At 40.0% G+C, this 25224-nt stretch overlaps 2 protein-coding genes across 4 annotated transcripts; one reads left to right on the top strand and one right to left on the bottom strand.

Moving 5' to 3' along the window:
- Positions 1-1104: 1104 nt before the first annotated feature.
- On the bottom strand, positions 1105-13262 carry sgtb (small glutamine rich tetratricopeptide repeat co-chaperone beta). Of its 3 annotated transcripts, none has more exons than XM_008276146.1 (13): positions 13224-13262; positions 12026-12101; positions 9522-9637; positions 9086-9189; positions 7908-7983; positions 6041-6140; positions 5699-5803; positions 5474-5612; positions 4448-4510; positions 3914-3951; positions 3724-3807; positions 2062-2182; positions 1105-1971 (listed from the first exon to the last, which is right to left on the bottom strand). In XM_008276146.1, exons 3-12 carry the CDS (start codon positions 9619-9621, stop codon positions 2071-2073), a joined length of 921 nt encoding a protein of 306 aa, XP_008274368.1. In that variant the 5' UTR covers positions 9622-9637; positions 12026-12101; positions 13224-13262; the 3' UTR covers positions 1105-1971; positions 2062-2070. The 3 variants fall into 3 exon arrangements, with proteins under 3 accessions (XP_008274368.1, XP_008274367.1, XP_008274369.1); XM_008276145.1 differs by having other exon boundaries at positions 9522-9634; XM_008276147.1 differs by having other exon boundaries at positions 1105-1950; positions 9522-9634.
- Positions 12152-25081, top strand: nln (neurolysin (metallopeptidase M3 family)). Its single transcript, XM_008276148.1, has 13 exons — positions 12152-12212; positions 14833-15083; positions 16007-16155; positions 16569-16673; positions 16979-17081; positions 17174-17334; positions 19468-19603; positions 20279-20645; positions 20854-21055; positions 22108-22294; positions 22379-22507; positions 24405-24541; positions 24822-25081. The coding sequence occupies exons 2-13, from the start codon at positions 14855-14857 to the stop codon at positions 24975-24977; spliced, it is 2061 nt and encodes a 686-aa protein (XP_008274370.1). The 5' UTR covers positions 12152-12212; positions 14833-14854; the 3' UTR covers positions 24978-25081.
- The last annotated feature ends 143 nt before the right edge of the window (positions 25082-25224 follow it).

Below are 25224 nucleotides of genomic sequence, written 5' to 3'. Positions count from 1 at the left end.
TCTGTAACTTAAAATCCAACAAGCTGGCCACAGACACACCTCTGTCTGCTTGTCCTCTGGTTGCTTTCCAATGTCCAGACTGTCTTACTGTATATTATGCTACAAGAAGTTTTAATGTATCCCAGTATATAATATGCAGTCTGCCAAAAAGGCCAGGATGTCCGACTACATCTGGTTTCCTTGTGCAGAACGCAAGCCAGCGAGCTTTTTCGGCCATTCTGTGCAGTTATGTCACATCTATAACAGTATCTTGTATAAGTAGAAGTATAAACAAGCTTGAGCCACCGAGAGCTCACAGACAGATTTCACACAAGAGACTGCAAATGATTTATAAGCAAGCAGTCAAAGTGCAATATTAAGTATGATTTAGTATTTATGCAACAGTATGCACTTTGTTAGTGTAGCTGTAGTTTGTACTGAAAGCAAAAAGAAAGAGCATGGTATTTGTAATACAGGATTTGTTCATTAAGTGGCTGACAGGAGCCCAGGGGAGGGGCTTATCCTGTCGTGACATCACAACAGGCTGCAAACTTTACTGGCTTTTTCAGAGGAACCCTGATTCATATAAAAAGCTAAGAAATACATATAGAATTTTTTTTTCTTATTTTGTGGCTGTTTAGACAAATTGGAGACAATTGTGCTTGAAAACAGTGAAAAACTATTTTGCCTGATGTGGCTCCTTTAAATCTTGTATTTTTATAACCTACTTCGTTTAACTTAGATTCTTGTCAGTCTCTGTGCTGGAGGTTTGATCTTTCTTCACTGATGCTGATGCACAAATCTTTTCAGGATCGTTAAAGTGGACAGTTCCTCTCTGTTGAGGTTTAAGTGTCACTCCAGCCATTTGAAGTTGGAAAACGTGATTCCACATAGTTTAATAAAGTTGAAGTAGTATTGGACGGGTTCTTAATAAGGACTGGGTTCCAAAAGTCCTGGATCCTGCAAGTATTTCTTTGTTACAAACATCAAGGCAGGTCAAAGACAGAATTTTGTAACTCTAGGAAATGTCAGGTAGATCTTGGTTTTAGACTGATCATTGCCCACTATTCACAGACATTAAACAATTTCACACTTTCATACATTAAAGACACAAAGGCAAATGAGTTCAATTTCAAGACATTTATTCATATGTTTTAGACAAAACTATGTGCTGCCCTAGCATACCTATTTGTTTCCATAAAGCATCTGATCTCAAATACCAGATTTAAGAGCATGCAAAATGAACAACGTGACCATGTTATTACTGGGTAATGAGCAATTAAATAGGCTTAAAGGGGGGACATTTAGTTTTGCTAAAGTGCCGTAACAACATTATGCAGGCTGCAAACACTGCTATACAATTACACAGTTGTCTTAATCAAAAGTTAAGGAGTACTCGTTGAAAAGCAGTGATGTGTTCAAGGACTGAATGGTCTTTATCGCCCAATAAACAAGTACAGTTAGAGTTCTGTCTACAAAAATAATATTAAACAGGATGCATTATAAACAAACCTGAAGTCCTATGTGTGTGTGTTTGTATGAGAAAAAGCGGAGATGCTCCCTGCAATGCTGTAAAAGTACATTCCTCCCTCACCCTCACTGTTCATCACGACTAGACACAAGGATCCTTAACTCATAACATGAGGAGGGCAGTAGTTTCAGCACATATAAAACACGATTTCTGCAGAATGTAAAAGCTCTGAAGAAAGAATTGACTCATGTTCTGTCAGTAGGCTGAATGCATTCTTGGCTCTTTTTTACGATGAAGTGTTTACAGTATGTTTTGCCCTAGATGTGTGGGATGCTTCATTTCATGGTCCAGTCTCCAGGCCTTCATCTCTCCACTCCAGAGCCTTTAGTCACAGTAAAGTGCCTTCAACCCCATCCTTGTCTCTTCATTCCAGCTTTGCCGGGGATTTGACTTTAAGAAATGGGTGTAGAGATTGTAATCGCGCCATATGGTTGCCCTTCCTTGGAAAAAAAAACGTGAGGCTGAAATAAAAATATTACATTTTAAAAATACAGATATATTCCAGTAGTATAGATGGTTCAGCTGTGGTTCGGTTTTACATTAGAACACACCTGAATAGATCATGAGTGCTCCTCGGCGCTGCCGCTGAAGGAACGACTCCGGATGTGGTTCCTTAACTGCTCGATCAGCTCTGGGTTCTGCTGCTGGATCTGCTGGGCAAACTGTTGTCCTCTGACAGAGAGATGAGACAACTCTGTTGGCCTGCTGAATGTATTTCCACCAGAACAATAGCTCACACAAAGCAAGATGAAGAATAGCTCCGTTTGTAACACACAGTAAAAGAATTCCCTATGAGGGATTATGTAACATCTCATCTCTTCATATTGTGGACATTCACAGGTACAAGTTAACACTAAACCAGAAACAGCAAAAAAGCTTCTCGTGCTCGATTTCTAAGGATAAAATATTGTCAAAAAGGCACTTTTACTCAGGGTGTGCCTGTTTGGGGCTCGGTAATGTGAATGTATCCATCAGTCGTTAAACACACAGCCTGTGTCCTGGAAGAACAACAGGAAGGACTTCCTCTGAAGTATCAGCAAAGATATGCTCCAACGTCACAAACTGGCTTTGGGCCACAAGGACAACAGAGATAAAATACTTATATGTATGTGTAACATTGGTTCAGAAATAAACACTCATGGTTAAAGAAATAGCTAATGGGAAAGTCATTACTTCTCTGCTCTCTTGCAGAGAGTTACACAAGTAGATCAATATTGGTTGTCGACTGATTGTTTTTCATCACTTTTTCTCTTATTTGTAATTTTTATTTTTATTTTTTTAATCTGAGATAACACTAATTAATTTGAAACTCTTGCTCTGGTGCAGCTCTTTATTTGTTGTCACTCAATGTCCCGCCTACAGCATGATCTGATTGGTTACATGTCACAAGTAATAGCCAATCAGCACTGAAGGATAAACGCTGAAAACTTGTCTTTTAGTTAAACATATGTAAAACATTAATAAAGACCTGTCAACAAAGTGTTGTATTGGAGTGTGTGCTATTCTAAATTTTGAGATTTTTTTTCCTGCAAATTTAATTAGGTTCCAAATATTAGTCTCCTTGATTTACTAATAATCAGTACTGGTATCAACACTAAAAAGCACATGAGATCCAGCAAAAAATCCTCTCTGAAACTCACTAATAAACATGTTTTACTTTGTTTGTTAAATCCATCCTTAAACATAAATATAAAAATGGTCTAAGGAGGGAAAGACAAAGTGTCCAGCCAAGACATATTTAGCACATAGCCATACATAAAACATGCTTTAGTGTTTGTAGCTTCACATTTACAATGCAGATGTGAGAAAGCTATCGATACGCTTCAATTTAAATATAAATATAAAAAGATGTATATTCAATTCAGCATGCTTTATTGGAATAAATATCAGGCTGACAACACTGCCAATATATCAGAGATGGTGTAATTAAAATAATGACATCAAAAAAATAAAAATAAAACCTAATACAATTTATGAACTGGAATAATCAAAATATATATGATAGGTTATGTCCAGATAATTCTCATATTCAGTGATATTTTAATTAGTCTAAGACATGCAGTCACATACCGTGTGTGTCTTTCTCCTAATAGAATCTGTTGCTTTTCATTGTCTTTCTGTGAGGGTTAGGAGCTTAGCTCAAATCAAAGTCTCTAAAAATAAATAATGGTGTAATCAAGCAATGCTTTTAACTCTGAGTTCAGTGTACTTACGCTTCAATCAAGCTGGAGATGTCTGACAGTCCTCCCACTCCTGCTGCAGGACCTCCAACTGCATTAGACATCATTCCTGACATTCTGACCACACAGCGACAGTGAGTCAGTGTTTGCTGAGACTCATTTTAAAACTTTACATCACACCTGATGGCTGAAATAAATGTAATCAAACACACGTTATACTCACAGCTGCTGTACTTGTTGGTTCTGCATAACACTCGCAGCCTGGAAGCAAAAATCAAGCTGAAATTTATTGTGTCTCTCAAAAAAAAAGAAAAAAAGAAAACAGCAGAATTTATTTCTGTTCGCAATTTTACGAGAACAGTTATCTATTAGCTCGTGCTGTGGCCCCTAAATGCACAGACGCTGCTATCAGATTACAAGTGTCTTGTCATTGTTGCAGCAATAAAACTCTCGCATGCTTGAAGGAGCGTTCTTGGCCTGTCAGACGTTCCCATGTGTCATCGTATAACGAGTCAAGATTCCCCCACGCCCAGACAAGGTCACTTCCACCCGACAGTAACTCTGGTTGGTTAACAGGCTAACTGTCACTCATGGGATTAATTAGGGGAAAAATATCAGAGACAAAATAAGCATAAAACACCTGTCTCAAGGACCAGTGGAAAGGATCCTGAATGGCAGATCGAGCTTATTAAACAGCCAGTGAAACTTTCAACGGGCTTTTTATGTGCAGGGCACGTATCAGGACTGATGCTCTTACCATGCTGATGAAGGCAGGGTTGTTGATTAAACTCGCCATGTCAAATCCTAATCCAGCTGCTATCTGTGGCACACATTCACAGACAAAGGTCAAAACAAGCATTGCTAGGTAATCACTACAAAGCCCTTTTCAGAGATGGGATGTGTAACATTGCTGGCATTTTGTCATTCATAGCTAGGCCAGTTTTATTCAGACATAACCACAGCACACACAATATTTGTCATATACACAAGACTAGACTGTACATCAGGTGACATAAAGCACAAAAAGTCTGCCATACAACAAATGACTTAACTGTAGGTTGCTGTTAAATCGTGATAAATCCTGTCTCCATGTTGGGGATAATTTAAAGTAACTAAAGAAGTCACAGCTGTTGTTCAACGTTTGACTCTCTTGCTTTGCAGACTCTCATATGGATCCTGCTGCTGTTTGATGCTGCAGTTATTTAATTAACTCAGAGGACAGATTCCTACAAACAGCTAGAAGCAACAAACTGAACTTCACCTCCTGCTAATGTTTTGTTACGTTTATTATTGGTGAGTCTTGTTAATCTTAACCATTATAGTGTCTCTCTTCACTGCAGTAAAATATTATTTTTATCTACATTTTAGTTTGTAATAGATGTGAATTTGCAGAGTAAGGTGAAATAGGTAGATGTTTTCTGATTTTGGCAACAAATGGTGTCTTTTTGTGATGTTTCTGGACCAGTGTTGGTGCTGAAATGTGGAAAAAGTTTTCTCTATATCCCTACTTGTTAAAGTGAATGCATCAAGTTCAGACTTGTGCTGTGTTGAAAGTGATGAAAGAGACTTGGAAATATTGTCGAATCCGACCTGGTAAGATTGCCGTCACGGCTTTTACGGAAAAGCGACTGGGTTGTTCATTCACACAATAAGCCGACACGCTCAGAGACCGTCAGATTAACAGAAAGAACCGCATGTCTGAAAGGGACTTATGTGAGCTTTCATTGAATATATACTATGTTACATAAGGGCTGAAAGGTAATTACATTTTGCTTTTACTTACTGGGCTGGTTGCTTCTTTCTGCTTCTGCTCTGCAATCTTCAGGTTGGATTTGTAGGTGTCATTCTCGGGGTCTAATACCAAAGCTTTCTTGAAGTAGGTAATTGCCTCTGGATACTTGTTCATAGCTGTCAGAGCCAAACTGGAGCCACAAAGGAAAGAGATCATTTATGACATTATGGAGCAAGCAAAAGATTATTAAAAATGTTTACATCACATTAAACTCACCCCATCCTCCCGTATGCTTTGCTGTACGTGGGATCGATCCCAATGGCTCTCTCACAGTCCCCAGTGGCCTCAGTATAATTCCCCAGTTTACTGTGAGCCGCAGCCCTGCAGAGGGTTTCAAAGATTAAGTGCGTTCAGACACATAATGAAAAAGAAGAGACTCAGAGGAGCGTCTCGTCCAGTTCAAACATCACATCATGCCAGGCTGACATCACGGGCTATTCCTGCTCTGCTCTGTTTGTGCTGGTATTTTGTCTGCTGTTGATTAAAAATCTGTGAACCACAACAGAAGCACAAAATGAAGCGATGGAATAAAGTCACGCCGCTCGCTGTTGTGAATACCTGTTGCAGTAGTAAACAGCGTTTCTTAGGTCCAGATCGATGGCCTTCGTGTAGCACTCCACTGCACATCTGTAGTTCTCCTCCTTCATGTGATTGTTACCTGAAAATAAAATATTGAGCTGTTCACAGAGTCTACACAGAAAGACTGGTTTTACACCGTCGGGCCAAAGATAACACAGCTCTGCTTGTTATCATTCAGTGAGATGGCTGGCAAGATCTTTTAAAAAGAGCTGTTATTAATACAAATGATATGTTATACCTTTTAGGAAATATTCAAGATTATGTCTGAGATTGACACTGTTCAGTTATTAACTTACTGCAGCTCACATTTCTTTTCCTTAATGATTAATCTCCCTCCACTTTTCTCCTGATTACATGATTAACAATTTTCCTGTATAATGTAATTTCCTACAACTTGAGGAGACATATTCAAAATGCTTTGTTTTTTTTTGGCCAATAGTTTAAAACCCAAACACATTCTGTTTGCTGTCACATATAACAAAGAACATCAGCAAATCTTCAAGAGGCAAGTGTTTTGCATTTCCTATTGAAAACGGACGAATACAACAAATCAGGAATCATTTTCTGTCAGTTGACTCATTATAAATCAGCACAACTCTAATTAAACTTAAATCCATTCACTTCCTATCCTGCGATTTGGTGTTTTTTTAAATTTAAGAAATATGTGGAAATAACTGTCAGTCGTGTGCTTCAATTTATTCCACCAAGGCATCGATTCTCTTTGAATTCACAGAGGCAAAACATTATTTTTTTTTTAGCTATAGCTCTACTGCAGCCATGAATAAGTCAGTTTCCAAGGTGAAAGAAGCTGCAGAGCTCCACAATGTTCTTCCATGACGTAGCTGGCAGCGTCAAAGTCCTCACAGGCAACTCTCCCAGCTCGGTGACGCCCCCAGGCAGTTATTTCAGGCTAACAAGACCAGGCTCCTACTTAAATGAATGCGTGAAGCCATAACTGTAATTTTAATTTTCTCCGCAACATAAAAACTGCACATATAGAATCACCAGCAAACCTGATAAAACCTGACTTTGCCCCAAACTAAGGTTTGTCCCCACAGCTTAAAGCTCCACTATGCATGCACATAGTTTCACGACTGTGCTTGTGTTAGTGTGACAGGATGATTGGCTGGATGTTTCCCAGTTTGCTGTAATAAAGCAGGTGATTGGCTTTAAGGGGTTAGGAGTAGGACATGTGTCAGACAACCATGGCCTCTTCTGATTCAGGTTTTTTTTAATGGAGTCTGTCCCTTACAACATCTCAGCCAGTGTTTCCGATCTTGTTCTTCTCTGAAAATGTGTTTTCCTCAGTCAGATAATATCAGTGTTATAGGTCACAGCAGTATGAGGACAAAAACTGAGAACGTTTAAGGATGGTGCATCACAGGTCGCAAAGTTATAAACACTTCACGGCAGCTGCCCTCAGTCGGTCGAGCACACAAAACCGCTTTTTAAGAAATTCTGCCATTTAAGTGTATCTAGGTAAAAATCATACACCATTCTATCAAGCGCTATCAGCTACCTCCTCTGTGATTTAGGTTTAACACAAGCACACAGCCTGTCATGTGTGTGGTTTTGAAGAACATAAATGTAACGTGATTGTAATATAATTTGACAGTAACATCATTCTATATATTCCTCCAAATTGATGCAATTTTGAGGCCCATTTAATTCATGCTACATGTACATTTTATTCACTAATGTTCTCTGTCAGAACAAATATAAAACATTCCGCGGAAAAGCTCGCTATATTTATAATTTTGCACACCCTGAAGTACCAGAAGATACAAATCAGTTAGGGTTGCTATAGTGGGAGGAACAGAGTTAAAATTCTGCGTTTTAATATTACCTTCATTCTTAAGTTGCTCAGCTCGTTCAATTTCTTCAGGAGACGGGGAGGTCTCTGGTATGGTCAGGTTGTCATTCTGCGCAATGGCAAAACAGGAGAGTCATTGATTTGATTAAAATGAACAGTGGCAGCAGACATTTTGGCCTGACTCAAGGAAAAGCAGTGGCGTAATTAATAACATTAGCCATTACGTCCTACCAGTTTGTTGTGCCAAGAAACCAGTGAGCAAGCACACACTGGCACATCTTAATAGGCTGCAGTCAGTAGCAAGAATGTTTTCACCTTTATTTGACAAGCATCTACTTGTTACATGCCGATGAGCTGTAAACGCTGAGTTGAAAAGTTCATGTGCACATGAGATAATCATCAAATGTTCGTGCGAAGTCTTACATACAATGCCGATATGAAGTATTCAGTTTACAGCTTTTATTGCTTTTAAGCATTGAGTCACAGTCAATTTAATTTAAATTTACAAAAAGTGAAAACAGATTTCTATGTATTAGTGTCAATATCAAAAAATATATAACATGCAAAATAACTGATTGCACCAGTATTGACCCCCTTTAAAGTATTTCTAGTTCTAATGGTAAATACCAGCTTGCAGCTCCTTTAGAGGACTCATAGGTGTCTTGGTGACCTTCGCTCACTGGTCTATTGTTTTCACAGTCGCTAAGATTTTGAGGAAATTGACAGGTTTGTGCCATAGCCCCTTCCATTTCTTAGTGATGGATTTAACTGGACTTCAAGGGATATTCAGTGACTTGGACTTTTTTCTGTATCCATCCTCTGAGTATTGATTCAACAGTGACTGGAGCTTCCAGGTACTGTTGTCTTTAGAATACAATCACTGAGACACATTCACTGCACTCAGATTATCTCCATTTCACGAACTGTGTGACTTCTAGCACCAACTGGTTGCACCTGTGTTGAATGAATGAGTAACTCTAAAGGGGGTGAATACTTATGCAATCACTTCTTTTATGTGCTATACTGTCGACATTACGATGCAGAAATATGTTTTCACTTTGACATGAAAGAGTATTTTTTTGTGAATTCTTGCCAAAAAGGCCAAATTAAATTTAATCTGATTAAATGTTGAAAAGCAAAATAAATGGGAAAACTTCTAAAAGGAGTGAATATGTATGTGATGTTGCTCCAGTGTAGCGTGCAGAACCCACCTTGAGAAGGGAATTGAGGAATATCTCTGTAAGCGGCTGTGGCACTGCAAGATGGCAGTCACTGGAGCTGATCTTGAAGGTAGTCTCCAAGCACTGTATCGCAACTGTAGCGGAGAATCAGTGAAATATGACCGAACAATTTAAGATACGAGCAACAGAACAGGTCTAAGAGTTAACAGCTTTATTGAGGTGAGTCAGGACTTGGCTGCACATTCAGAGGAAGAAATTGAAGCTTCTCTGTCCTCACACACATCAGACCCGAATTTATAGTCACTTGCTATTTGTTCTGATGATGAAAGCTGCTGTTTATTCTCTTGTGAAAAAAGAACAAATGCACATTACTTATTGATTAATTCTGAAATGGACAGCACAGAGCAGGGTGCCCTATATTTGTAAAGACACTTTAAAAGTATGAGCACACAGCGAGTCGACCTACCTTCAAGGCTCTCCTGCTCATCAGAATTCAAAGCACCGCAATGTGTTTGATCTCGTAGGAACTGCACAATAGAGAATGCCAGGCGCTTCTCCACGGCCATTTTTACCTAGAAACTGCTGGGCACAGTTTTCGTTTGGAGTGAAGGAAACAGAGAGGCAACCACACACAATGATGACGGTATTATTAATTCATCAAATGGCACTTCATTATAAACGTTAAAAGCACATGTTGAAGCAATGCATAACTAATACACAAGTCAGGATGAAATAATGCTGTTTTTATCAAACTGGTAGTCTGAATTAAACTTGCTCCTGCACTTAGCAAAATTTAAATCTAGTAATTGATTCATAATCTGAATTCTGGCACAGAGATGAAACGGTCCGCCTTCATTTCTGTATAAACTGTTGAATTTCTGCACCCTTAAACATGTCAGTTCACAACTCCCTGATTTCTCACCAGCTTCAGATGATATTTTTAGATGAGTTCAACCAGTTTCCTCTGCGCTGCACTTCTTTCAACAACCACAACAAAAGCATGCAGCCTAATAATGGAATAAATTAGAACTCACTTCGTAACCTCGGTTTTTAAATATAACAAGACTGTTCAATAAAAATATGCATTTAGACAGACTGAGCAGATGCGTGCTCTGTTCTATCTGATGACTTCCAGTGAATCTGGTAACATAAACTGTAAATTAATGTATGAAAGATTTGTGAATTGACTCATCTTGATTATTTCCTATTTCCCAAGAATGTAAAAGTATTGAGTATTTATCTGTAACATTAAATATTGATGATTGAATGAGCTGAAGTCAAACAACGAAAAAACATCTATGCATTATTTATGAAAAGTGGGTTTTTACCCCATTATTCTTGCTAAAAGCAGATTGAAATAACACATTTTTGGTGTTTGTTATTCATGCATTTAACATAATATCACGAATCACTACAGTGTTTTGTACTGTTATCACAAAATGTTTCGTGGGAGTTGTAATGGTTTGTTAAATGTTCTCACAGCTCAAACACCCAGGTGGACCGTAGAGCTGAAACATACATACTCGGCTATTTATAATGTTATTATCCAGAGCTACAGTATAAGAACAGCCCTGGATTCCCTGCATGCCAATAGACTTTTATTACTGCAACATTTGTGAAGGCTTTGAACAACCAAAACACAACATCAACTTCAGCAAAGTCTGCAGTTTTTGTAGTAATTTAATGTAGAGCTGCAACAGCTATTCCATTAGCTGTCGACTATTCAATTAATTGGCAACAATTTTTTAATAATAGATTCAGCAGGATGTCAGAGTAAAGAAAAAAAAACTCTGAATTCTCTGATTACAGCTTCTTAAATATGAGTATTTTCTGATTTCTTTCCCCTTCTATGTCAGTAAACTGGATTTCTTTGGGCTGTGGACAAAACAAGACATTTATTGTGTTGGGTTTTAGGAAAAACAGATGGACATTTTTCACCAAAACACCGAACAACTAATTGATTCATCAAGAAAATATTCAACACATTCTTATTGTTAACAGTGAAAATAAGTGTCAGCTGCAGCTCTGACTGTGTGGGTGTCACGTAGATGCAAAACAGCAGATTTTGAAATTTAAAAGCCTCTGAATTTCTGACATTTCATTTTTTTTATGTTGACAATATTGATCAGATTTTTTGTGCTCACATTCATCTGAAAATAATGTGAAAAGTAAATAAAAAAATCACCACAATTTGGCCACAAAACAGCAAATTAGCCCTCTAAAAGGATAATCCCAGCATATCGGTATCTCTTACAACTACAGCCATAAAGGATGCATGCAGCTCTTGTTTCCAAGACAACTCACGGAAAGATGAAAGCAAAACTATTCTTGTTTCTGACAAAAAAGAAAAAAAAAGACAAGAAGCATTGCTCCATTAAGCAGGTCGGCCACTGTTGCAGCTTCTTCTTTCTCAGTGTGACAGAGGCGGTTTGCAAACAATCTGAGCAGCAGAAAAAGGCCACAATATCTACTGTAATGGGACTCTGTGGGGAGACATGATCTGCAGACACAAACATTGCCTCATATTTGTGTCACGTGCTGACGCCATGCCTTGTTATGTTCGCTGGGCTGCTGCTCAGCCGCTACTCCTCCCTCGGTGTGTTGACACACGTAGATGCAGTGATGCAGGAGCTGTGATGTAATACCACAAATCAAAGACGCGTTTGGATTCATCGTTCTGCATTTAGATTTGAATAAAAAAAAAAACATTTAATGCATAAGAGCTAATTCGAGCAGACGACACTGGCAGGTGTTTTTTATGAAGCCTACAATAAGCCTGATCGTCCGGAACTCGAGCACTGTGCAGCCTGAAGAGAGATGCTGGCTAAAACCATCCTCAAGCAGAAGGCAGGAAAACAGCGTCAAGAGAGGCGACAGAGGTCAGCCTCGGATCCCTGCACGCAGCACGAAGCCAAAATATAAATAACATAGTGTCAAAGGATGCTATTCAGCGTCCCCCCGCCCACCTACCTGCGCTCTGATCCAGCTGTCTGCTGCCGCCGCGTCATGAGGGCTCGTGTCGGATTGAGCGCATCCTCCTCTGCGCCTGCGCGGTGACAGCGGAAGGTTTCCACATGCGAGGGAAAGAAGGAGGGAGAAAGATACGGTCAGCTGCTGCTGCTGCTGCTGCCGCTACTTCTGCTGGGATTCCGCTACAGTAAGAAGCCAACAAAGCGTGTTTTTGCGCATGAAACCGCCGGCATGTGCGCCCTGAGAGTTGTGGTTTGCAGGTACGCTTCACTGTGAGCGCTAAAAGCTGCTGAAGTCAACGCGCTTATTAACCGGCTTGTGTTTGAGCTGTTCAACTTGGGATTTGCTGTTCCTCTGATAATTATGACATTTTACAGCACGGCGCACCTGCTGCTTCTAAGTTTTGGCTGCCTGACAGTTACTCCGCTGTTTTACGAACTTGTTTTGTGAAGCCCATGAAACTCTACACTGATTAGTCCGTGGGAAAAGGTCACCGCTTAACGGGGAAAAAAATCCCGAGCACGTTTCATGTGTGACCTTGTACAATTTACTGCCTGTGTTAGTAGTAGCACCTGTTCTACTGTAATAGTGCCTTTTTGATAGGAAATATACAGTAATGTTGTCAACATGGAGGTGAGCGGTGTAGCCGGAAGTTATCACGACAAATGTTTGATTCTGTATCAGTAATTGTTGATCATCTTTAATTACCTATTTTAAGTAAAGACCAGGGAAAAAAATGAATGTAACCACTTAAGGCACACAGGTAGCAATTCTAAAGTTAACACAGCAATAAAATAAATTTAAAAAAACACACACACAAAAGCATAAATGTTCACACATTCATCCTTCCCTTGATACACATTAAGTTTAAAAGAAAAAAAAAGCAGCGTAGGTGCATGTAGGGCTGTCAGAGGCTGATCTGGACTGGGTGTCACTTGGCCCAGCACAGGCGTCAGCTGTCGGACAGCCAGGGTTGTGTTGCTTATGTGGCAGTGGACCAAGGGTTGTGGGTGTTTTTGGACCACGAAGTTGGTCCCACTAAGGAACCACCAGCCACGGCCCTGTGTGGGTGCAGGTCTCCTGAGGCAACAAGACCCAGTTGGCCTCAGACTAGCGTGCCTCGAGAGGCCTGCACAGCAGCCAAGGTGAGAGTGAGGATGATAGTGTTAAAATAATACATTAAAATACCTCATCTTACCTGAAGTCACCACTCCAACTCTTCACTGCAAAGCCTGTCATTCTGCTGGACAGAATATAGAAGATACAGACTCCAAAGCCCTTTTCCCTCCAAACCACTGCACTGACACAAAGAGAGATCCACTATGAGTTAAAGCATGGAAGTTCTAAATATATTATTTATTTGGGTAACATTTCAGCAGGAACAAGAGTCTCATGGTTGTTCTGGATGCCTCTTGTTTGTCTGTGCTGCGTTGCATTAGATTTCTGTGTTTTATTGCATAACTGCACTTGTTCTGAATCAGGGCACCACCCAGATTATAAAATGGTATAACCAAGAGAGCTTTTCAGCAATATGTTTAAGATTAAATGCAAAGAAAAAATGTATCAAATCAAATAATAGTCATCAGTCCTATAATCAGAAGCTGTAAATTCTGTTTTCATTCACCTTCAGTTTGTAAACAAAGAAGAACGCAGTAGCACTGGTGAAAATTCTCACACTAAATGTTTCTTAAGCAGCTTTACTACTAGTGCTGCTATTGAAAAGGTTGAAAAAGTTAAAAGTGACAAAGCCCTGTTGACCAGAAAGAAGCCCCTAATTAAGTAAAGAAAGCCAAAGTTAATTTAAGAAAGGCTCAGGGTTACAAATAAGAAAGACTGCATGGTTGAAAGCACTTAAAGGAAACGTAGTAAAGTCTGCATTCCATTCCAGCGAGTTTGCAGATAGTTTTGGAGAGAAATCCAGATCAGCAGCTAATCAATCATCATTGTGTTCGTCCACGGCGGTGGTGTTCGGCTTCACTGTCTGTCAGAGGTCAGAGGTCAAATACTTTAAATGACATTGAAATAATTTCTTAAATGTAGAGATTTGCGAATTAAATAGCTAATGTAGTTACAGAAATCCTAGTGAACAGCTGATTAAAGTTATATCAAACATAATAAGCCTATCTTTTACAATTTGAGAGATAACAACCAATAAGTTAACTATTTGTTTGTATCTGCAAAGTTCCACAATACATAAGAATACAAATGTATGGAGCAACAGAAAAATAGCAACATGTATGCTTAGAATAAAAGGCTTTTTGTGTCTTTTGTGATTCCAAGGTGTTTAAATCAATACTGAACCTGTAGGATGAGTGTCTTGTTTACTGAATCCAGATCCTGGAGAATCAGTCTGGTGATGTTGGAGTTTCTTCATTTTAATTTTATGTTTTAAAACTAATTAGTTCATTCTTCTATAGAAAGTTCTGTATGTTAGGAGGAGAAGAAGGTCAGGAGGTCACAGCAAAGGAATTCGAACTCTGCTGTATAGAGTTCTGCAGCGTGTCACAAATGACACCCTGACACCATCAATCATCATCAGCTTCTTTAGAAGGCAGAGGACGTCCCGTTGTGTCCAAGAGGGCGTTAAATTGTCTTGTTGTTGTAAACATCCAACCGGTTTGTTAGCTGCTGCCTGGTGCAGATGTTCCACATGTTTTGGTCGGTAAACTTTAGATGTAGGACGATTATTGGACATTCTGTTGGACAATGTTCTTACTTCTACTGATGAAGTGTCTATTACTGGTACATATTAGTTTATTGCCCCTCACCTACATAAACGTATAAAGTTAATGAAATGTGTCTTGCAGGGCCTTTAAGCCTCTACTGAGAATGACCATCCCGAGTGGACCAGTGATATCTGCCAGAGACTGCTCTCAGGTGGAAAACAAGAGGAGCACCTTGAGGTGGGACCTGTCTCCAGATGAGATCAGGACCCTGACAGAGAGCTTGATTGACAGAGTGAAGAAGGTCTACGATGACATTGGAGCTCTGAACATAGAAAATGTCTCAGTTGAAAACACCCTGGAAGCCTTGGCTAATGCCAAGCTGGATTATGCATGTAAGTCCTAAAGGATAAGTCGTTTGTATTCTTGTTCACAATTCCATGAAAAGACCAAACCCAACAATTCAATAATCCCACTAACAATAACTGCCTGTACATGTGTGCCATAGAGCTGCACTGTTGTCCAAAAGCTGTATAAAATACCTCAATGATTCTAACTGGTCCAGTCAAGGCCACGTTCCTTCGTTATAATGGACTTCAGCTGATGTTGAATTTCATTGTTGCGTCGTCTGTTGATTACTTGTTGATTAATAAGTCATTTCATAGAGTTATTTGTCTTTAAAATGGCAAAAAGAAAAAAATGTGCATCATAAACTCCCAGACAGGCTTCAGATGTTTTGTGTTGTCCGATTAACAGATATTCAGTTTACTGTCTTACCAGAAAATTAACACATTTTAGAGGCCAGAACTAGAGGTCGCTGGCATTTGTCTTTAAAAAAAAGAATGTTAAAATAATTAAGTATCAATATAGTTGCAGGTTTATTTTTTAACCAATCTGGGAGTTAATTCATCAGTCGCAGCTCTTTAGTCACAATACGTTCATTGAAGTCAATCCCTCATACCATTGATTTTCTATATGTTCTCCTTGTTCCAAATGTCTCTTCATCCTCAGCTGAAAATAGTCCCACACAAATGCACCATTTGCTCACATTTGAGTCAAGTTTGCTAAAATCTACAAAGGAGATTCCAGAGCCATTTTAACAATAAAAACACATATTTGCGATCTGTTTCTAAATATTTGAATCTACAGACCTCATGGGCTGAGTGCCACAAATCAGAAACACTTACAGATTCATCGATTCTTGTATTTTTTTCATGGGATTGGTAGACATTGTTTATTTTCTGTATAAGCTGTCCTATATTGTACAAATCATTGTAACGTTAACTGGCTCTTCCTCGTGTTTGCTCTCCTTCCTCAGCATCTCGCCATGTCCTTGACTTCCCCCAGTATGTTTGTCCTTCTAAGGAGGTCCGATCAGCGAGCACAGAGGCAGACAAGAAGCTGTCCGAGTTTGACGTGGAGATAAGCATGCGGGAAGATGTATTCAAACGCATTACTGTTTTGCAGGTACACCTTGTGTCACATTCAAGGCCTCTGGTCCGCGTAGCTAATGATGTGTTAAAGTAACCTTAATCATGAAAGTCTAATGTGTGAGGATCGGATGCATTTATCACTACAGCTTTGCCACTGATAAATTATTTTCACATTTTATGTCAGCCAGAGGGCAGCAGATGATGTATGTGCTCGGACCACAGCGTTTCATATTAAGATACAGGATACTGTGCCCTCAGTTAACCCCACCACTGGTTCTTATTTAGCCTGGACAAGAAATTCAATCTCCTCTAATCAGTAGTAGCCAAAGCCATGTGTTGTTTCATGCAATGCTGGCTGGCATGCAGCATCAACAGGGGAATAAATTTAGCAAAATGGCCTCAGTTCCCCCACCCCCCATATGAAAAGAGGTTTGTTTGTTTGGGCAGGAGAAGTTCCAGGATGACCTTTCACCCGACGAAAAGAGGTTCGCAGACAGACTTGTTACACTGGGCCAGAGGAAAGGATTGCACCTGTCGAAAGATATACAAGAGGTAATGCAATGTGTCATCACATTATTAAAACGGTAATTATTTAGCATGAACATATTATATGAATGCATTACAGTTGAAGGGTTTTATCCTCGATATTTGTTTTCTCAGTGTTTCATAATTGGGAAGAAAAAGTAGGATCAAAAGAGGAATCTTAGTTTGTACATTAAAGGATTAAGATTTTTGGTTAACTAAGTGCCGGTCTTTAGATCACTGCCTGTAATTCTTGACTAATCATGTTACATAATGGAAATCAAATTTCATTATCCGACATGGCTTTCTTGCTCTGTCCCTTTCTCTCTTGCAAGGAGATCAAAAGAACTTCCAAGCTAATCAGTGAGCTGTCCATAGAGTTTAACAAGAATCTCAATGAGGACAATACGTTTCTTGTTTTTTCTGAGCGAGAATTGGGTAAGCTCATTTGCATAAAACTATCTCTGATGGGTTGTCTGATAGCATGAATGTATTTTACATGCTTTCACTTTTGTCCTTTTCCTTTTTAGGTGGGCTAGCTGATAGCTATCTGAACGGACTGGACAAGGCAGCAGATGGACGGTATAAGGTGACACTGGAATATCCCCATTACTACCCCCTGATGAAGAGGTGTCACAATCCTGAAACCAGGAGGAAGATGGAAACAGCTTTTCACAGCAGGTGTAAAGAGGTAACTGGAGTCTGATAATGACTCTGTATATCCTATTCTGCCAACCATTAGTCATGTCCATGTTGCACAACGGATGATGCATTTACACCTGCTGTTGTCAGCATTCATTGGATTAACTGCATTTCTCTGTATTATTTTTTATGGATTCTTAAACTCTGTTAGGCAAACTTGTACAAAATCTAATATTGTAGGGTTTTAACCTTGATATTTAAACTTGTTGGGTGTCATTTTTGCCCTTGAAAGCACTTTTGGTTAACATCTGTTGTTTTAAATGTGATGTATAAATAGCAGTGACCTGACTTGACCTGTTGTCCTTTTTGGAGAAATAATTTTATTATGACATGATATGAATTTAGAAATCTTTTTGATACCATTCCTGGTCAACGTTTTATTGCAAATAGTGATTCAATATATATGGAAGCTGTGATCACTTCCTTAATCTATAATTGATGCATTATAGTTTGGCAACCCTCACACCCTCAGGGGATTCACAGTGAACACAACAGCTTGCAATCCAACATTTCTGTAATTTTGTTATAGAGATATTAGCCCTACTATCTTACCAGAGAGAGATAAGTTACTGCTAATACAAACCAAACATTTAATACTTCTACGCGCACATTAAAGAATTCAGTTTGCACAAAACACGGAGGAATTTAATGTGACTCCGTTGTGTGTAATACAGTGAATTTGTTACTATTGTGCAGAAAAATGTGCGTTCAAAATTTCAGCATTGTTGATTGTAAATGTTAGGCAGGATGTGATGGTACAAGAAGGTGCAGCCACAGTGAGTCGTTAGATTAAAAACAAGCGGCAGGTGACGAACTGCATATGTTGGATTCCTCAGCTAAGTCACAACTACTGTGACCTGGCATTGTATGGAAAGCGACTCACATCATTCACTGCACAAAATTGCATTGTTGTTATTGACGTGATAAGTTTGTGTGACTCCGCGGTTTTGTTAACAGAGCTGCGTGTCATGTCTGCTGTTGTACTTCTGACAAAGCTGCTGGTTAAGGAGTGGCCTGTCACGCTACCCTTATTTGTTATCCTTTTGTTTCTTCCTTCACCTTAACCGGTTGAGGCAGATGGCTGCCCTCCCTGAGCCTGGTTCTGCCGGAGGTTTCTACAGGTTAAAGGATGTTGTTGGTTTTCCCCCACTGTCACCAAAGACAAAGAGATTTGTTTGGCTTCTCTGCATCGTGGATATTGTAATGTCTTCAGCTTATTATGTAAAGCGCCTTAAGATGGCTTATGTTGTGAACTGGTGCTTCTAAATAGAACTGAATAATAATATGTTTTGTTGTTGCAGCCTTTCAAGACACCTTAAAAAACATCCGGCACAATGAGACATTTCTTAAGAATTCAAGACTATGATGAGGATGTGACATGAGCACATTGTAACAGTGTTTTATTGAGTATGCTATAATGCAGGGGTGTTGAACTCCGGTCCTCGAGGGCCACAATCCTGCATGTTTTAGATGCCTGATAACGATCCTGATCATTTGAATCAGGTGTGTTGGAAGAGGGAAACATCTAAAACTTGCAGGATTGCGACCCTCGAGGACCGGAGTTCGAGACCCCTGCTATAATGAAATTCTAAAAAAAAAAAAAAAGGGTTTTGAGTTGTGACATCTAGAGTCCAGCTGACCAATGTGTAGTGGTAGTGAGTTCCAAAGTCACGGTGCAGACCGTCTGAGGACAGTCATGGTGCTGAGTCTGAAAATTGGGGCAGACAGCAGAGGAAGGCCTGAAAGAGGGAGTGTAGGGACGGAGAGGGTCTGTAAGGTATGGCCAAACCAGCTTATGGAGGGCTTTTAAGGTGAGCAGAACCTTGTAATGTATCTGTTATTGATATGGAGCCTGAATGCGGAGGGTTGTGATGTGGTCAGTGATATGTTAAACCGCACGCTACCACCAGTAATCAAAGAGGTCCTCAAGTGAACCAGGAATTGAAATCCTAATGACTGTAACTTTATTAAGTGCAACTTAATGTACTCACTGTCTGTGTCTGAAGATTCTCAGTCATCCAGCTCATGGGATTTGTAAGAGCTAAGATGTTTCAGTACTTACATGTCTATTGTGTACTTTAGCTGATCTGCATATCTTCTTGTTTTTTTGTTTTTTTTTCAGGTAAACACAGCAATCCTTGAACAGTTGATACAACTGAGGGCAAAGGTTGCAGACTTACTTGGTTACAGTAGCCATGCAAACTATGTACTGGGAATTAACATGGCCAAAAATGCAAGCAATGTGTCTGACTTTCTAGGTATGAAGCCTCTGACACCTCAACTCTCTGCACACACGCACTCATAAAAACATTTTTAGACATTTAAGATGAAGCTTCACACCATCTGATAAAGGCATTCGTCCGATGAATAGCGAAGCAGAGAAATGTACACCTGATACCTCTTGTGCATTCATCACAGTGTAGTGTATGTGACACCCCATGCCTCTGTCATGCTGCCTGTATGTTATGTAACATGCAGTAATTTATATCACATGGAAGCACGCTCACACGTGGTCATATATACAACGCTGGAAGTGGCCAGTTTCTTATCATAGTGCGACTCAGTGATAGTTTCTGTGTTTTGATTTCTGTGTAGGACGAATGCAGCGGTAATAAAAAATTTATAGAACTTAATGATGAAGTTGTGATTGGTTTAGAGAAACATCCTGCTGTTTTTTAAACTAGCCTCACGCAAAGTAGTGATATACATTTATTCAGAACAAAAGGGCAAATGAGATCTGATTGTGCATCAGAAAATTCAGTACATGCTGTTTTTTTTTCTGTTTTATTTTCATGTATTGACTGAGTGGCTCCAGTGATTTGAAATAAGACACCTACAGCTAAAAAGATGAGATTCATCTTATGTATATGTGTGTGTGTATATATAAAAAATATATCTTTGACCATAAAGATTTCCTTCTCCATCTTTTACAGACACGTTCTATGAAACCCTGAAGCCCATCGGAATCAAGGAGAGGAAATATATTCTTGCACTAAAGAAAAGGGAGTGCTTGATGAAGGGCTACCAGTTTGACGGGAAGATCAATGCCTGGGACTTACCCTATTACATGAACCAAGTGGAACAGTGCAAGTTTGCAGTAAACAAGGACAAACTAATTGAGTATTTCCCGCTTGATGTGGTGACAGAAGGACTGTTTGGTATCTACCAGGAGCTGCTGGGTCTCAAGTTCACCGAGGTGGAACATGCACACGTGTGGCATGAAAATGTCAAGCTTTATTCAGCGCACGACGCTGAAACAGGCGAGGAGATCGGTCAGTTCTACTTGGACTTACATCCAAGGTAGAGAATGTGGCACTTTTTTTCTTTTATAGAGACAAGAAATCATCCTCATACCCTTCCATGCATAAAAAGTGTATAGGATAAGGTCAGCTAGCCTACCTGCATAGAAACCTGTAAAGATGAGGATATCGGTGACTAGAGCTTTTGATGTTTATAATGTCATTGGTGTTGATGTTCAGACGTCTGCCTGACTGTGACATTTTACCAGGGAAGGAAAATATGGCCACGCCGCTTGCTTTGGGCTCAGGCCTGGCTGCAGAGGACCTGAAGGGAAACGCAGGCTTCCAGTTGCAGCAATGGTGGCTAACTTTACCAAGCCCAGGAAAGGCTGGCCCTCCCTCCTCCAGCACCATGAAGTGGAGACTTATTTTCACGAGTTTGGTCATGTCATGCATGAGCTCTGCTCTAAGGTAGGCCGCTAAGAATTAGGGCTACAACTAACGGCCGTTGTCATTGTCGATTGATCTATTGATTGTTTTTCTTGAGTTTTCTGTGACCCCTAAAACCTGTCAACAGGTTTGAAAGGCGTGTTATCTTTGAGGTATGGAATCTTTAAAAAATAGCCAAACTTACACCATTTTTAAGCGAGAAACCATCAAAAACAAAAAGATTTGTCGCATTTTCAACTTCCTGACAGTCCTTAAACTGTTCATATGTGCTCATATATATCAGCACAACTGAGAATCCATGAGTGATGTAGCTGCAATCAACAGTCATGTGACAAAAATTGAGGGACTTTTCAGCTGAACTGCAGGCAGTGTGTACACACATCAGATAAGAGACAAGTCTACAAACAAATTAAACATGTAGGTAGAAAATATGGATAGTATGCAAAGCAACCTGTTTTTCTATCATTGGTATCACCTGTGGGCACTTTGAAAATTTTTAATTTTATATAAAATAAAAACTTTATTTTTTTCCATGGCATGTGACAGAGAAGACATTATTTGCGCTCTCTCTCCTTCTAGCCATGATTATGCTGTTTCTGTAGAGATGCAGAATGTTATATTACAGTAAAAATTAAGGCCACAGTGAGTTAAAACATAACAGGGTTATAAAACACAGAAACTGAATGAAGTTCAGAGGGTCAGTCAACTAGCTGTTTGGTCTATAAAGTGTATAAAAATGGTGAAAAATGATGACTGTTTACCAAAGCCCAAGATAACGACCCCAGATGTCTTTTTTTTGTCTGCGACCCAAAGATACTGAGTTTGCTATCATTGAGGTGGAAACTAACCAGAAAATATTTAAATTAAATAAGATAGAATCAAGGGATTGAACTGTTTTGTAAAAAAATCAAAAATCAAAAAATGAAATGCCGACCAATTAAGTGATTATCAAAATATTTGAAGATGGATTTATCATTGCAGCTTTACTGTGAATACACAGTTATTATATTTGCATAGTGTATTGTATATTAATTGAAATGAGACAGTCTGAACTTGTCCTGTGTTTGTATCAGACCACTTTTTCAGAATTCAGTGGAACTCTGGTCGAGACAGACTTTGTGGAAGTGCCATCTCAGATGCTTGAGAACTGGGTTTGGGAGAAGGAGCCTCTAAGAAGAATGTCTGGCCACTACAAGGACGGCACCCCGATCCCAGACAGTCTGCTCGACAAACTGATTGCCTCCAGAGTCGCCAACACTGGTCAGAAACTTCAATTTTAACAAGTGATAAAACGCTCTGTAAAAACAAATATGCAAAGATCAAGAGTGTTTGTGTCCTCTTCAGGCCTGATGAACCTGCGTCAGGTAGTCCTCAGTAAAGTGGACCAGTCACTGCACACCAGTCGTTGTGCAGACACAGCCGAGGTGTTTGCACAGCACTGCCAGGACATCCTGGGTGTTCCTGCTACACCAGGTCAGTTGTAACATTAGCAGCAGCAGGATGACAAGGTGAAGTCAGCATATGTTTAGACAAATCTCTGCATAAAGATTTCTATCTGTGATGAGAATTTTTTTATTTATTCATGTCCTATGAGGACAAACAAATACTTAAATCTGTCACACTTCTAACAAATAGGCCGCTGTAGGCATCTAAGGTTTGTGCTTAATATCTTGTATGAAGGGCACACAGTATAATTTTTCTTTTTAAATTTGTGGGGTCAGGAGAAATCTGGCAATGGCAAAAGAACATTTCCAAAGTTTCCAACCCTCACCTATGATCATGACCTCTTTTGTAGTGACCGATAGAATAAGATCACGGATACAAGCTGCCGTAGTGAGTGTCTACTGTCCTGTGGCTGGGCCCAGCCTTAGAGCTAGGGTGAGGAGCTCTAACATCCAGTTAGGAGTTGCTGCCCCTTGGCATCAAAAGGAGCCAGCTGAGGTTGTGATTGCCTCCTGGGCATCTTCCTTTGGAGGTTTTCTGGGCACATCCAACAGTGAGGAGACCTCGGGGTAGACCCAGAGCGTACTGAAAAGATTATATAACACATCTAGCCTGGGAATGCCTCGGGATATGGAGGCAGCCCCTCCCACTCTGGGGAACCATTACAAAGGGTTTGTGACGCTTAATCACCTCAATGGCCAGCACACGTCTCAAATTAAGCTGGGATTAATGAGGATAACAATTCTATATACCAGTGGCGTTTGTGTCAGCTGCCGTTGTGGCCTGTATCATGTGTCATGTCGTGGACTTTCAGCACAGGACAAATGCTGTATTTTATGTTATAAATTCAGCAATTATTGGCTGATGAAGCTACATTTGTTAAGAACATTATTTCAGTTTATGACACTTCATAAATTTGCAACAAAAACAAAAGATTGGGCTTAGGTTCGTACCAGTATCATCCATCCATCCATTATCTATACACCGCTTAATCCTCATTAGGGTCGTGGGGGGCTGGAGTCTATCCCAGCTGACTTAGGGCGAAGGCAGGGGACACCCTGGACAGGTCACCAGTCTATCACAGGGCTACACTTAGAGACAGACAACCAAGCACACTCACATTCACACCTACGGACAATTTAGAATCACCAATTAACCTCAACATGTTTTTGGACCGTGTGGGAGGAAGCCAGAGAACCTGGAGAGAACCCACGCTGCACGGGGAGAACATGCAAACTCCACGCAGAAAGATCCCCAGTGTCCTCATTGGGACGCGAACCGGCAACCTCCTTGCTGCAAGGCAACGGTGCTAACCACCGAGCCACCTTGTAGCCCCATACCAGTACCAGTCAGTTCAAAATTGCCTTTATCAGCCACAATCTTGATCCTAGGATCTGAAATACTGAATTAGCTGTGGGACACCGGATGGAAATTCGCCCTGCGCTAAATCCGCCATATTTACTGCAACCTGTGATTGTATGTTCATTAATACGCACTGTCCCGTCCAAATAAATAAATAAAGAAAGAAAGCTGTTGCTGCACCCATGAGCCTTTGGTTGTGCATAGCAGAAGGCTAAGCTCCAACATTCAGCGTTGGTAAATCTACCTACACGACCTAACCAACACATTTACATGTTACAGGAAAATGAAGTTAGCAGCTTCCTTGTCCAGGAGAACATCAAGCTCACAATAACGTATTGAATGGATGTAACTCCAGTTCAATGAGCAAGCTTCACTGGCTAGATTTTCTGAAGCCTGATGAAAAGAGCTAAGAGGAGGTGCAAAAGTCGGACTTCCATTCAGACCACTTGAATTACAATATTCTAAATTATTACCCAATGATGGCAGATTAATACTGCCTACCCCAGCTTTAATTATTTGTAACAAATTCCTTGTTTGTGTGATAACAACGATCTGTTCTGTGCAGGTACCAACATGACAGCCAGTTTTAGCCACTTGGCTGGAGGATATGATGGTCAGTACTACAGCTATCTGTGGAGTGAAGTCTACTCCATGGACATTTACTTCAGCCGTTTTAAAAAGGAAGGCATTATGAATCCAAAGGTTGGTCTGATGGATTATATCTTCACATTTGACAGTTACCATGGGTGCTTTTCATGATGCTAGCGTGTTTCCTTGCTTCCTTCACTTGTGTGTCTTTGCATCTTTGCTAATTGAGGATGCGAGGATACACCAGTTTTTCTGTACTGTAAGCTCTAGAAGCTTCCTCACTCCCTGGCTCTTTGAGTTAGATCCTCTAAGATGAAGTTGGACAATGAAAAGCACCTTATCTGTCTTGTTTTTGTGGAAATGTTTTTATCTAAACACGTGTGCTTTGACACAGGTTGGAAAAGAGTACAGACGGGTGATACTGGAAGCTGGCGGCTCCGTGGATGGAATGGACATGCTGAAAGCCTTCCTTGGACGTGCACCATGTCAGGACGCCTTCTTTCAGTGCAAGGGACTGATTAAGTCACAAAAAACCCCTGTTATAATCTGATATAGCTTTAAATTCTTTTTGTTATAACAATGTATATTTCTAATTGTCTGGATGCATGTACACAGTCGTAGAAAAATAGCTTTTGTTCAAGGTTTTGTACTTGATTTCTGCCTTTGCCTCGGTCTTTATGCAAATGTACAGCACATCCGGGACAGTCCCTCTCATGATATATACAATGGGTCCCTTTCACAGCAGTCATTTGGACTATAGTAGGGAAAGCAGAGGTGTTACTAATAACATTAGCAAT

This window comes from Stegastes partitus, unplaced genomic scaffold, assembly GCF_000690725.1.
Source record: "Stegastes partitus isolate 25-593 unplaced genomic scaffold, Stegastes_partitus-1.0.2 Scaffold66, whole genome shotgun sequence".
Classification (NCBI taxonomy): Eukaryota; Metazoa; Chordata; class Actinopteri; family Pomacentridae; genus Stegastes; species Stegastes partitus.
The sequence above is the reverse complement of the archived record's forward strand: the minus strand, read 5'-3'. Positions and strand labels throughout refer to the sequence as shown.

Bases quoted from the DNA above. Each gene is read 5' to 3' on its own strand.
- sgtb (XM_008276146.1), bottom strand. From the start codon at position 9,621: ATGGCCGTGGAGAAGCGCCTGGCATTCTCTATTGTGCAGTTCCTACGA. The intron at 6,141-7,907 runs GTAATATTAAAA...TTTTATTTTCAG, and splicing joins TGAGCAACTTAAGAATGAAG to GTAACAATCACATGAAGGAG. The intron at 5,613-5,698 runs GTGAGTTTAATG...TTGTGGCTCCAG, and splicing joins AAAGCATACGGGAGGATGGG to TTTGGCTCTGACAGCTATGA.
- nln (XM_008276148.1), top strand. From the start codon at position 14,855: ATGACCATCCCGAGTGGACCAGTGATATCTGCCAGAGACTGCTCTCAG. The intron at 15,084-16,006 runs GTAAGTCCTAAA...CTCCTTCCTCAG, and splicing joins TGCCAAGCTGGATTATGCAT to CATCTCGCCATGTCCTTGAC. The intron at 19,604-20,278 runs GTATGAAGCCTC...CATCTTTTACAG, and splicing joins CAATGTGTCTGACTTTCTAG to ACACGTTCTATGAAACCCTG.